This window comes from Micromesistius poutassou (assembly GCF_964030765.1).
Source record: "Micromesistius poutassou genome assembly, chromosome: 11".
In the NCBI taxonomy this organism is placed as follows: domain Eukaryota; kingdom Metazoa; phylum Chordata; class Actinopteri; order Gadiformes; family Gadidae; genus Micromesistius; species Micromesistius poutassou.
The window spans coordinates 12314977-12327476 of NC_140281.1; the positions used below are offsets into that span (position 1 = coordinate 12314977).

At 47.1% G+C, this 12500-nt stretch overlaps 1 protein-coding gene across 1 annotated transcript in view; it reads right to left on the reverse strand.

The window, feature by feature from the left end:
- LOC311355416 (partitioning defective 3 homolog) overlaps positions 1-12500 on the reverse strand; it is a gene marked incomplete at its 3' end in the record, with an annotated part of 445195 nt that overhangs the window by 318102 nt on the left and 114593 nt on the right. The window contains exon 3 of the mRNA XM_084475186.1: positions 4731-4902. Within this exon, the coding sequence (XP_084331312.1) occupies positions 4731-4902 (172 nt within the window). The remainder of the gene's footprint in view (positions 1-4730; positions 4903-12500) is intronic.

The window sequence follows — 12500 nt, forward strand, 5'->3', positions numbered from 1 at the left end:
GAGAAAACAAGAAAAGAAAGGGAGAGAGGATGGAAGACTGGGTTTGCAGAGAGGTTATATCTTGTGGCCTTCAAACAAAGCATACTGCTTGTAGTTCAAACCTCTCAAATCCCATTTAAGGTTATCACCAATTGGCACTCACTCACAGCTCCTCCTGATCAGGTCTGGGAGGGAGGGAGGGAGTGAGAGAGACAGAGAGACAGAGAGCGAGAGAGAGAGAGAGAGAGAGAGAGAGAGAGAGAGAGAGAGAGAGAGAGAGAGAGAAAGAGAGAGTGTGAGGCTGTGGTGGTGACAACATGAAATGACCACCGTTAACGCTAAACAAGAGATGTATGTGTTCCTCTTGCCACAGTTTGGGCCAGGCTTGAGGGGCTTGGCATCCATGGGTCAATATGGGCATTGTGTGTGTGTGTGTGTGTGTGTGTGTGTGTGTGTGTGTGTGTGTGTGTGTGTGTGTGTGTGTGTGTGTGTGTGTGTGTGTGTGTGTGTGTGTGTGTGTGTGTGTGTGTGTGCGCGTGCGTGCATGTGTGTGTGTGTGTGTGTATGTTTACCATCTGGTCAGTGGCCAGTGGCCTCTGCTGGACGCGCTATAATGACTTCTATCTGGCCTTGGCTGGCATAGGACTGAGCCTCTTCAGCCGTGGCTAAAAAATGGATTACAGCCCTCCAGAGACGACTGCACTCAGCTCTCCTCTCTCTCCTGACAAGCAATCTACGTAATGGCCGGCGAGCATCCTTGTCATGGCACGGACGCACCTGGCGCTCGCACGTGCGTGTGTGTGTGTGTGTGTGTGTGTGTGTGTGTGTGTGTGTGTGTGTGTGTGTTGCCAAAAATGATCCATTTTGACTTTCTGCTGCTTACGAAACAAGTCAAAGAATCCACTTGAGGGGGCCAAACTACCGGGGCCTTGAAGTGAAGTGGAGGTGCAACGTGGCTATAATCACAGGAATGTTACAGCAATCACATTCTATGAGAGACCAGTCACTCTTGATCCAGAACTCTTCCTGGTCCAAGGTCAGCCCTCTGTTTTATGGGTGTGTGTGTCTCCTCTTCATGTGGGCTTGTGTCTCTTGGAGAAATCAGCTGACCCCTTCCCTCTGATGTGGAAGGTTTTCTTCCCCCACCGCTCCAGAAATATATATTTTTACACTATCCCTGTCAAAAAGTGGAGAGGAAAACTTTGCATTGTGTTGTTGCGGGGGACCTCGCCAGACAGGCGCACTGGTGCAGTGAGGTGTGAAAAGGTAGGATTTCCAAACAGAGAGAGAAAGGAGAGCAGGGGGGCCAGAGGCCACAGGGACTCTGGTCGATACACAAGGTAAGCTTCATTGACCAGCACTGCTCCTGTTCTGCCGCACACAGGTGGCCTACTTTTCACGGATGAACATGCAATGTCTCCGTGACAACCATACAGGTTTCTGTTTTACAGGTGGAAGAGAAGAGGATGATCAAAAAAGACCACACAGACAAAATTAGGTGGTTTTCTTATTTTCTTCGTCCATTAATGTAAGGACACTGACCCAATTAAGTTATTTTTAAATAAGTACATTGTCTCCACTACATTGTCAAAATTAACGCGTTAACGCGAGATGATCAAATTCTGGAATTAACGGCGATAATTTTTTTTAATGCATTAACGCATTCCCGCCCTGTTTTACCCACAATTCAACCCCTGGCGCGTTCATTCCTCATCACGTAAACAGCATGGCTGACGCCTCATTCACGCCTCTTGCACACTACCTCCGTCCGTTGACGGATGACGGAGGGCGTGTCTGACGTATGGGGGAGTAGTCTTTGTGGACGCAGCCTGCCGCCAATCAAATTGCTGTACACGTACAGGGGCAACACTCCATGTGCTCTCCTTGCACCAGGCGTTATAAAGCCGGCTTTTTCCTGCGTCTTCCTGCTTGTTGTTGTTATTGCTAAATGGATCCCGTAGTCGCAAGGAGGGTGTTGCCCCTGTATGTGTAACACAGCAATCGCCCAATTCTTAAATCCATTCTTAAATCCTCCGGCCGGCTTTTTGACATTTCCACGGCGGGTTGTATCACAAAGACCATTTCATTGGACAGAGCCACATGTTATTGCGTGAAAGTGGAGTTGTTTGTTCAAAAAGAAAAACGTTCCATTCACCTATCCTGTATTTGCTAAAAAAAAAAAAGAGCAATGGCTAAGTTGCCAAAATTGTTTAGAATGAAATGTATTTTTTTTGGATTTGTCATAAATAAAAAACAAATATAATATCCGCTTCTTGTCATTTATCTTTATATTCTGAGAACAGTGTGAATTTTTCTGTCATATTTAGGATTGTGATTAATCTATATATATATATATATATATATATATATATATATATATATACCTTTATACCTTTAACTACATCTATATATTTATTCTACGTTCAGCTTCCAAATTTATGGCGAGGAAGATCAGCAGAGAGCTGACTCACCCAGCATATCAAGACGTTCAAATGAGAAAACTTAAAACGCCCCCGATCGACAAGGAGCGATGAGACAATCGCTGTCCGCTAGTGTGTGTGTGTGTGTGTATTTTATTTGGATTCTGTGCCAATTTAAAGTTCTGCACATCCTGCCTTACTTCTAGGAGATTATACTTTCCCGCGGCGAGTGGGCAGAGGTGGACCAGAGTCAGTGTAATTATGTGAAAATGACATTCATTATTGTAATTTACATCTCATCTCCGCTCCAATTAAGAGCGGTTTGACCCTGCTCAGCACACACTGAGGCCCAGAGAAGACACGCTCCCAAGATAGACTGAAGAAGAAGTGCAGAGATGGAGAGAGAGAGAAAGAGAGAGAGAGAGGAGCAAAGAGAGGAGAGAGAGCAAGAGATAGATGACGATGGAGGGATAAGGAGAGAGAGAGATATGAGAGAGAGAGAGAGAGAGAGAGAGAGAGAGAGAGAGAGAGAGAGAGAGAGAGGCAGGCAGAAATCGAAAAAGCTAAAGAACGTGACAGAGCAAAGAAGAGAGTTTGAGAGTGGAAAATGAAAAAAAATTAAGCTCTAGAAAATGATATTTTTCTCGGCAGCCCTTACCTAACAGTAAAGCTGCCTGGCAATAGACTTTGATGTCTGCTATGTGCAATATGGCTGAAGATACAGTAATTCCCTCATCCCAATCTGTGAAGGGACATTCTCCACAGTCCTGCTCATAACTCTGGAAGTCATGTGTGTTGCCAGACTGCCTGTCTATCTATTTTCTGTTTGTATGTACAGTAAATATATATAAATATATCTGTGAATAGCATATGTGTATGTTTCAGGCACTGGCAAAAAAAAGAATGTGTTGTGGTAACCCTAACCCTGTGTTATGATAGTCTTTGTGAAAGTAAGTGTGCATGTGTGTCTACCTTCGGGGTGAGTCAGTGTGCATGCGTGTTTGCATGCTCGCTCCCCTGTGTGTGTGTGTGTGTGTGTGTGTGTGTGTGTGTGTTCAGGGCACAGGATGTTCTTGATGTCCTCAGAAGGGGGAGACAGGTCTCTGACAGCCCAGCCGTTCCACTTCATGGGACATGAATACGGAGACACATACCTTGAACAGGTGAGAGTGTCAGGACCCATGTGTGTATTCTAAAGAAAGTTCACGAGCAGCCAAAGGATTGAGAAAGTCTGTTTTTGCGAATCAGTGCCCAGGGGGGTGTGTTAATGAATGAGTGTTAATGAGTGTTAATGAATGAGTTAATGTGTGATTACCATGTTTACTATTACATTGAAAAGTGTGTGTCCGGTGTGTGCGTGCCTGCTTGTACACTGCATATCTACATCCTTAGACAAGTACACAGTGTCTGTCTGTATGTGTATGTGTATGTGTGTGTGTGTGTGTGTGTGTGTGTGTGTGTGTGTGTGTGTGCATGTGTGTGTGTGTTCTAGTACCTGTGTGTTGGTGTGTGTTCACATGCAGTGTGTGCCCCCCCCCCCCCCCCCCCCTGGGCACGTGCAGCTCCTCTGCGTGGCGATGCTCATGCTTGGCTAGTTGTTGGACACAGACTCATCTACGTTGGCTGTCTCTGTCCGTTACCTGTCTGTCTGATTCGCTTCAGGGCCTGTCCCCAGGCTCCAACACGATGTACCCCTGACACCCCGAGCCCATCCTACAATCAATTCAATTCCACCATTGCAAGGATACTGTACACACCCGCATACACACCTGATTGAAAAGCCTTTTTTTTTTTTTTTGTTTAAGCAGTAAAACTAAGTGTCAAGAGTCCTTCTCATATGCCCTGAAAAACATGGATTATGCCCACATGTTGCGACACGCCTATACACGCATGTTGCAAAATGGGCCTGTATTTGCTTCGGATCATGATAGATTCAAAGTAGCTGTGACATCACGAACCGCACTCATACGTGCAACCGCAAGCGTACAGAGAGAAGCATCCTCTTGATATCGAGGATGCAGAACATTTGACCGCGGATGGTGGAAAGAAAGAGCTTCCCATGAAACCGCCCCTATATTCAAAGCTCCCCAGACCCCCTCTAAAGAACACACGGGGCAGCACCTGAGTGCTCTCATTTTGACTGTTGCGCGTCAACAAAACAGTGAGGTTGTAAAACACAAATGAAAGTACTCTACAAACACTGTTACGGAGAAGTACATATTTTAGAGCTCGTTCTCGCGTTCATGTAGGTAAACCCCACCACCGCTACAGTGCTCCACAGGCACCCTGCTGAGGGCTCTGAGGGTGACCCAGGGAGGAAGGCTCACTCACTGGAGAGCAGTGCGGACGGGGTGACCTCGATCTCGCTGGCGGCCTGGTAGTGCTGGTAGGAGCCGTTGGTGGAGCTGAGGTCCGTGGGGAAGGGCTCTGGGCTCTGGGTGCCCGTGGAGCTGGTCCCATCGCCGCCGTTGTGGGGATCCTGTTCCTCGTAGATGGCCACCAGCTGCAGGAGGAGGGCACATGGAGAAGAAAGGTTAGAAAAAGGGCCAAGTGTGTGTGTGTGTGTGTGTGTGTGTGTGTGTGTGTGTGTGTGTGTGTGTGTGTGTGTGTGTGTGTGTGTGTGTGTGTTTGTGTGTGTCTATGTGTGTATGTCTGTCTTTGTGTTTAACCATGCAAGGCCGCTCTCAAGTTGCAAGAGGATATTCTCGAACTCCTGAGCTACTGTCTTACTGAGAGTGTGAATGGGTGTGTACTGTGTGTGTGTAAAGTGTATGCCTGTGCGTGTGCGTGTGTGTGTGTGTGTGTGTGTGTGTGTGTGTGTGTGTGTGTGTGTGAATGTTCCGGTTAGCCAGTCCTGGGTCCCAGAGCAGCTGTTTGAGCACCGTAACAGTTATATGTTGCCACATTACCCAGGCAGATTGGGAGAACTCCCCGACCACATCCCATAATAATCAGAGCCTAGCGGGGTAACTTTGGCACTACTAGGGCGCTAAACTTAACCAAACCATTATCAAATGCATTTAACTCTCAGGGCTCACGCACATTCACAAACTAGTGTCAGACACATTTATCCCAGTTTTTCCTATCGCACACACAGAAACACACACACAAGCACGAAACACAACATGAACACAAACATACACCCTGGCTAAACAAAACACAGATGCATCCAAAGCTGCAGCCAGACTCCTGGCTCGTCAAGTAGTCAGCCAGTCTAAGCCGGCTGACAGCAATGGAGGTAGCCAGAGAAGTAGAGAATGGAGAGGGGAGAGGAGAGAGACAAGTAGGGCTAAGAAGACACTTGTAGTTTAGGTTGTGTGTTCAACTGAGCCACGCTTCCATGTGTGCTTGAGTGGCTGTCGTCTAGGTAGCCCGTTTCTGGAAGTCTATCTCTCTTACATCTTAATAAGCCTAAATAAGACCATAGACTAAGACAGACACACAGACACACAGATGGACACAAAGACAGACACACACACACACACACACACACACACACACACACACACACACACACACACACATACACTCAAACAAACACTAACATGCAGATGCACACACACACACACACACACACACACACACACACACACTAACATGTAGATTCACACACAAGTTTTAGCTTGTATACTATAAAAAAACAAAGACAAAACAACCATCAAATACACACTTTGTCACACACACATACACAACACACAGGGGGTGTTTATACTTTGAACCAGTACATGGAGGGTGATCGCTTCATCTCATTCTATTCATCTTAGCATTAGAGGCAGGAGGAGGCCTTTCCCATTTAAGATGGCTGTGGGAAGGGGAGTAGAGTGGGTCAGAGGAGGAGGGAGGGAGGGAGGGAGGGAGGGAGGGAGAACTCCATGAAGGTTGTTGCTTTGACATTCCGCATTTTTTAAATAAGCTCCAGATCTGCTGTAATTAGGTCTACTTGTCCACATCTTCACCTTCCTCTCAGGATGCGCTCAGAAATAGTAATGCACACACACACACACACACACACACACACACACACACACACACACACACACACACACGCAGGTCAGGTAGACAGACAGGTGGGCACAGAAAGAGTGGATGTGAAGGAGCCTGCATCAGCACACAGACACACACACACACACACACACACACACACACACACACACACACACACTAACATCCAGATCCACACACAGATACTACTCCTCCCCCCCAACACACACACAGCAGTGTTTATCCTAAATTTAATATGTATGGGATGTCGAAAGCAAGTGCAACATGTCCAGAATCAACAAGAGACAGAGAAAGTTCCTAACAGATGGAAAGCTGGAGGCCATGTTTCACAGGTCAGAGGTTTCCTTGCCACACAAACAGGGGCCATGCTGTACCTCTCAGCTAAGAGGAGACAGTGTCCTGGTTTCAGGACTAAAAGCATGTTAGGTTGCACTGGGGACCACGGCAATTGCAATTTTGTATAGCCCTTTATCACCATTACAGTCTCAAAGGGCTTAACAGGCCACATATTTATGGCCTGTTAACATTTCAAACTGGAACTGGAGTGAGCACATTGATGTGTTCTATGTAGTTGTCAGGTTGAAAAGGAGTTTGGTTTGAGAATCCTCAACAAAGTGTCCGCCCTTGTTTGAAGGATAGTTTACAGTGTGAATAAAAACTGTTGACCCTGTGGAACCAGCATGAGAAAAGGGAAATCAAAATAGGCTTTAGAGAAAATTCACATGGAAATGTCAATATGTAAACTTATTGAGAAATAAAAAGTAAATAAAGTAAATAAATATATGAGAATGTCCCGATTTGACATGCAGTCTTATCAATCCCCCTCCATGTTTGGCACAGTGTCTCTGGAGGAGCGTGGCTTGTTGCCAGATCCTGTGAAGTACCCTCCAAAAGAACCACCCATGTCTCACAAGTGTCTCAGCCTCCTCCTCTCTATGCATCCTCTCTGTCTTTCTCCACACCCCACGTCCTTATATTGCACACAGAAGGGGACACTTCCAGCCAGAGGGGAAATGGGAGATAAAATAAAGAGGAAATAAATAAAAAAGAATAAATGCATTATTTCCTGCTGGTGACTTGAGACATTATTCCAGTCACAGATGCCTCACACACACACACACACACACACACACACACACACACACTCTTAAGAATAAAACACACATACACAAACTACACTTCCTCCACCCGGGAATTAGTCATGGCAACTTAGAACTAAGACAATTTCACGTTTCATTTTATTTTTAACTTTTCATTTTTTTTGCAGATTTCCTGTGGCTGGTGAATGAACTGCCGATGACGGTCGCCCCCGGATGCTTTTCCAGAAAAGCTGCTAGTGTCTGGGCATGACGTATGAAAAGTACCAACAAAAATGTTGAGAAGTGGTGAGAAAGTAAAGTAAATTAAGCTTAGTTATTAGTTATTAATGCATGTTTTGGGTGTCTCTTCTCGCCTTCAAGGCAGCTAGAAACTCCCTAATGGGAAGCATTTCCTAGGTAATGCAGTGTGTGGTTCAATCTATAGGGGTGCTGTGAGACGGTGTGAGTATTGATTCTGTTGGAGATACCCCAACAATGTTGTGATACCTTACTGAAAACTCTCAGAAGAAGCGTTTTAGAGGAGATGAACTGACAAGGTACAAAAAGTGAATTCCTATTTTGTGTTGTCTTACAAACCTAATCATGGAATACCCTGAAATAACCCAGGAAATTGGATAGAGTGAACGAGGGGAGCAAGGTAAGTGAACAGGAAAATTCCGGATGAACAACTTTTTCAATTTTGGGGTGAACTTTGGAAGACTCCAAAAAAAAATGAAAAATAAAGATTTTAAATTCTGTCCGCCGTAGAGGGGGAGAGAGAGAGAGAGAGAGATAAAAAAGGGAAAGAGAGAGAGATGGAAAGAGAGAGTGGAGAGGGAAAAGGAGAGAGAGCGAGCAAGAGAGTGGGGGACTTGGTTATCCATATGTCACAGACATCCTTTCTTCCCCACCGTAAGCCCCCTGAAGTCGAGGCTGACACTGCGCACACATTCACACCAAGCTTTGCCGCCCCTCACGACAGCTGTCAATCCAGCCAAACCTCTTCCTACCCAGAGCCCCCAAGACCAAGGGAGAGGAGGGGAGAAGGGGAGGAGGGGGGGGGGAGGTGCGAGGAGGAGGGGGGGGGGGGGGGGGGGGGGGGAGGTGCGAGAAGGAGGGGGAGCGACTGTAAAAATAACATAAAATAAACCGAAGGGGATGGGATGAGAGGATGAGCAAGAGAGACGGGGGAGCGAGCAAGGCGAGCGAGAACTAGAATGAGACAGCATGAGGTTATGAGAGAAAGAGCGGGAGAAAGAGAGAGAGACTCTCGCCTCTCTCATGAAGAAGAGAAGGGTAAAGGATACCAGATTCAAAGCAGAGGGGAAGAGAAGAGATGAAAGGAGGGTAAAGAGAAAGGGTGGGAGGAGAGAAGAGGGGAAGAGAGGAGAGGATAGAGGAGAGGAGAGGAAAAGTAAGAGGCACTGGACTTTGGATGGCTCAGGTCCAACTCCTCACCCCTTTTTCTCCTCCTCTTTTTACCCCCACATCTGTGGGCAAGAGATGGCAACTGTATGTGTGTGTGTGTGTGTGTGTGTGTGTGTGTGTGGGGGGGGGGGGGGCAGGAGGTCTTTTCATGTCTGTCCACCTTTCATCTGCCCGTGACACATGGTAGCATGGTGCAGGAGCACAGATAAGAGATGAGGGGAGAGAGAGAGAGAGAGAGAGAGAGAGAGAGAGAGAGAGAGAGAGAGAGAAAGAGAAAAAAGAGAGATTGATGGCATATGAAAAGAGAAAAAGTAGTAAAGTAGAGGACATAAAAGGAGAGGAGGAAATATGAAAAGAGGGAGGGAGGGAGATGTGTGGGAGAAGGGAAGAGGGGAAAGGAGATTGGAGGAGGGAACATAGTAGAAAGGAAAGGAGATGGTAGTTGTGGAGATGAGAGAAGGGGGGGACCAAATAAGAGGAGAATAGTAGTCAAGGAGACCAGGGTTTTTTGGGGTCTCCTAGTTCCCAGCTCCATGTTCACCCCTCTAGCCCCTCTGATCTTCCCGGGAGCGCTGGGATTCAGGACTTCTTACATATATGCAACAAAAGTAAAAGCTCCACCCTCACTATGGCACCAGATGTCATTCGCATGCACAGGGGTGCAGAGCTGCTCACACGGGGTGTGAGCAGCTCTCTAATCCAGCTCCGCCGGGATGTCTCCACAGCGCTGAGCAGCAGCAGAGATGGCTGACATGACACAACAGCAGGGGGGAGGTAATCTACGCACCCTTTGATTAAAAGACGTGCCCGGCCGGGCCGTCTTACCAGACCAGAATATTTATTAATGCACAGAAATATACGAGCCAGACTTCAGAAGAGAAAGTCACAATCGTGTCTGCTGAGTGCTTTGAGTGCATGGAAAGCTACTGACATGACGTCGGTTGGAATAAGACTGGCACGTGAGATGAAAGACGGAACAGAAACGCGAGAGGGAAGGAACCTCTCCTGTTCTGGGGAAAGAACAGTGCAGCCATCTAATGGTATTGGATCGGCGGCAGGCGCTAAATTGCACAGCGCAGGAGACGGCGTATGGATGAATATGGAATAATGTTTCCATCTCTCCTGACATTTCTATCTTCTGTAGCCAGAAAGAGCACACGCGCTTATCGGCAGGCATAAAGACCACTCCATCGCTTTGCTTGTCTTTTTCACCGAGTAGCGCCTGTGTCTCTGAACATGTCTAGAAAGATATAGTAGCCTTGAAGTTCAGTGGATACTAGCGTGTGAGACGGGATGAGCCTCTGCCTGCTAAGAGGGTTCACACCATCTCACACACACACACACACACACACACACACACACACACACACACACACACACACACACACACACACACACACGCACACACACGCGCGCACGCACGCACTCGCACGCACACAGGCTGTGCTTTAATTTCCCATTCAGTACCATTAGTCATCATTGTGACTCAAGGTCACCGAGGGCGTTGCATTATTCTTGAAGCCAGTGTACGCGGAACCTGCAAGAGATCCGTACCTACTCTATATATTAACAACAACAAAAAACTCCAAGGACTCGTGAAGCCGTTGAGTAATGGCCGTGGGCCTCTATCCATTCACCCCTGGCCCCACCGATCCATACGTCGATTCCTCCCACCGTCCAGCCATTCGTCTACTCGTCTCTGTGCCTCCATGGCTGCCCCCCCCCCCCCCCCCCGCCCCGGCCCACCCTATCCATCAGCTCATCAGCCGTGGCACCGTCTTCAGATCCCATCAAAGGATAGGAAAAACGCTCGTCTATCACCCTCGGCGCTCTGCGCCGTGGCTTCAGCAGGTGATTTAGTTCCGCATAAATACCGTATGATCCCAATTTATGATGTCACACTCCATCTGAGACGCCCATTTAGATTGACTGTTCTGTAGCGGAGAAACAAAATGAAGAACTAACAAAGCGGAGGCAGGCCGAGGTGTGTTGGGCCCAGCCGAACACACTGGGAGGGTCGAAGAGAACGGCAAAGCCCAACTTTGTGGGCCTTGCGGCGCAATAGACTTCCATGTTGAACAGGTATAGTATTCTTTCCATACACTTAGTTGTATGCTGCTCAAGCATGTGCCTAAAGACACAAACTCTGCTGAAAGTTGACTTTATAATAACACTTTATTGATCCCCTGCAAGAAGCCTCCTTCCAAGGGGAAAATATGTGGGAGCTCCGTGGCTGGGACGATAAATCAGAAGAACCACGCTGTGTCCCTGTACATGAACAGAGTTGAAGTGTTTTTTTAAAGGATGCCAGGAGCAGCGAGTACCTTCCTCCAGTCAGCAGTATAACATCGTTACCAGCTTCAATATTTTATCCCCTCACCCCGGCTACACTGGCCAGTGTCGGCCGGCCGCGCCAAACAAAGTGCCTTATGCTGTAATATTTTTCTCCTGCTCATTAATGTCATGATTGAAATATGCAGACAATAAGGCCGGAAGGGGATCAGGGAGCCAGGGTGTCTGTGTGTCACGTGATCGCCTGCACTTCAAACACTTCTCGCCGCACACACACCTAGATCATTCCTGATGCATGATCCAGCAGCTATGTTTGGAGAACTACAAAATACAACCAAATCAAAAGTAAAATGCCTGTGATGGACCACCTTTCCACGAACATGCCAAACCCACCTGTGTCATAAGATAGAATATGTTTGAGTACAGAACATTAACGACAACCTACAGATTTCCTACAGATTTTAAAAGCAAGCGTTTCAAAAGACCGGTTGGCCGGAAACCCAACCAACAAGACGAGCAGAGAAGAAGGCCGCAATTAGTTACCATCTCTGCCCGTACGATAAATAACATCCAATTAATTACACTCTCCACATAGACATGGATTACATTCCCACAGTCGTACATTGGTTAAAGTAGGACAAGACGAGGCCATCTTGGCAGATTAGCCGCTGGGAGGGAAGATAAAAGAGGGAGTGAATAAAAAAAGGTGTTGAGACTTGAGAGGGAGATGGGGGGAGGGAGATGGGGGGGAGGGAATGGGCGGATAGGGGGGCGGAGCTGGTTGAAATCATACGGAGCAAGCAAAATTTAAACAGATTAGAGACTCATCCCTCTACTCCCATCCACTTGGCCGGGTTGTCATCCTCGCCTTTGAAGTTGACAGTTTTTTTATGTCTTTGTTTTAACTCATCTTCTCGCTCAGCGCTTGGAGAAATGAGTTTGCACGCGTGGAGGTGGTGCAGCAGTGCTACCTACACAGTGCTGACAGAATGAAATAATTCCTAATGCAGCCAGCCTATGTGTGTGTGCCCAGTGTGCGGACACTCTTCCCTGTATATTAATATAAAAAAATAAAATAAAACTGCTCATCTGCACAACCTCAATCCCTATCAGACAGCAATGAACGACATGAGTCGAGGGGAAAAGATGCTGATCAGCTGCAGCGATCCTATTGGGCTGAAGAAAAGGAAATTGTCACTTAATATGCACTTGAAAGCAGATAGGACCTCTGTTTTGACAGCCAATGTGTCACCCTGAAAGCATACACCCTGTCTGCGTTCATGAATGTTATATATTGTGC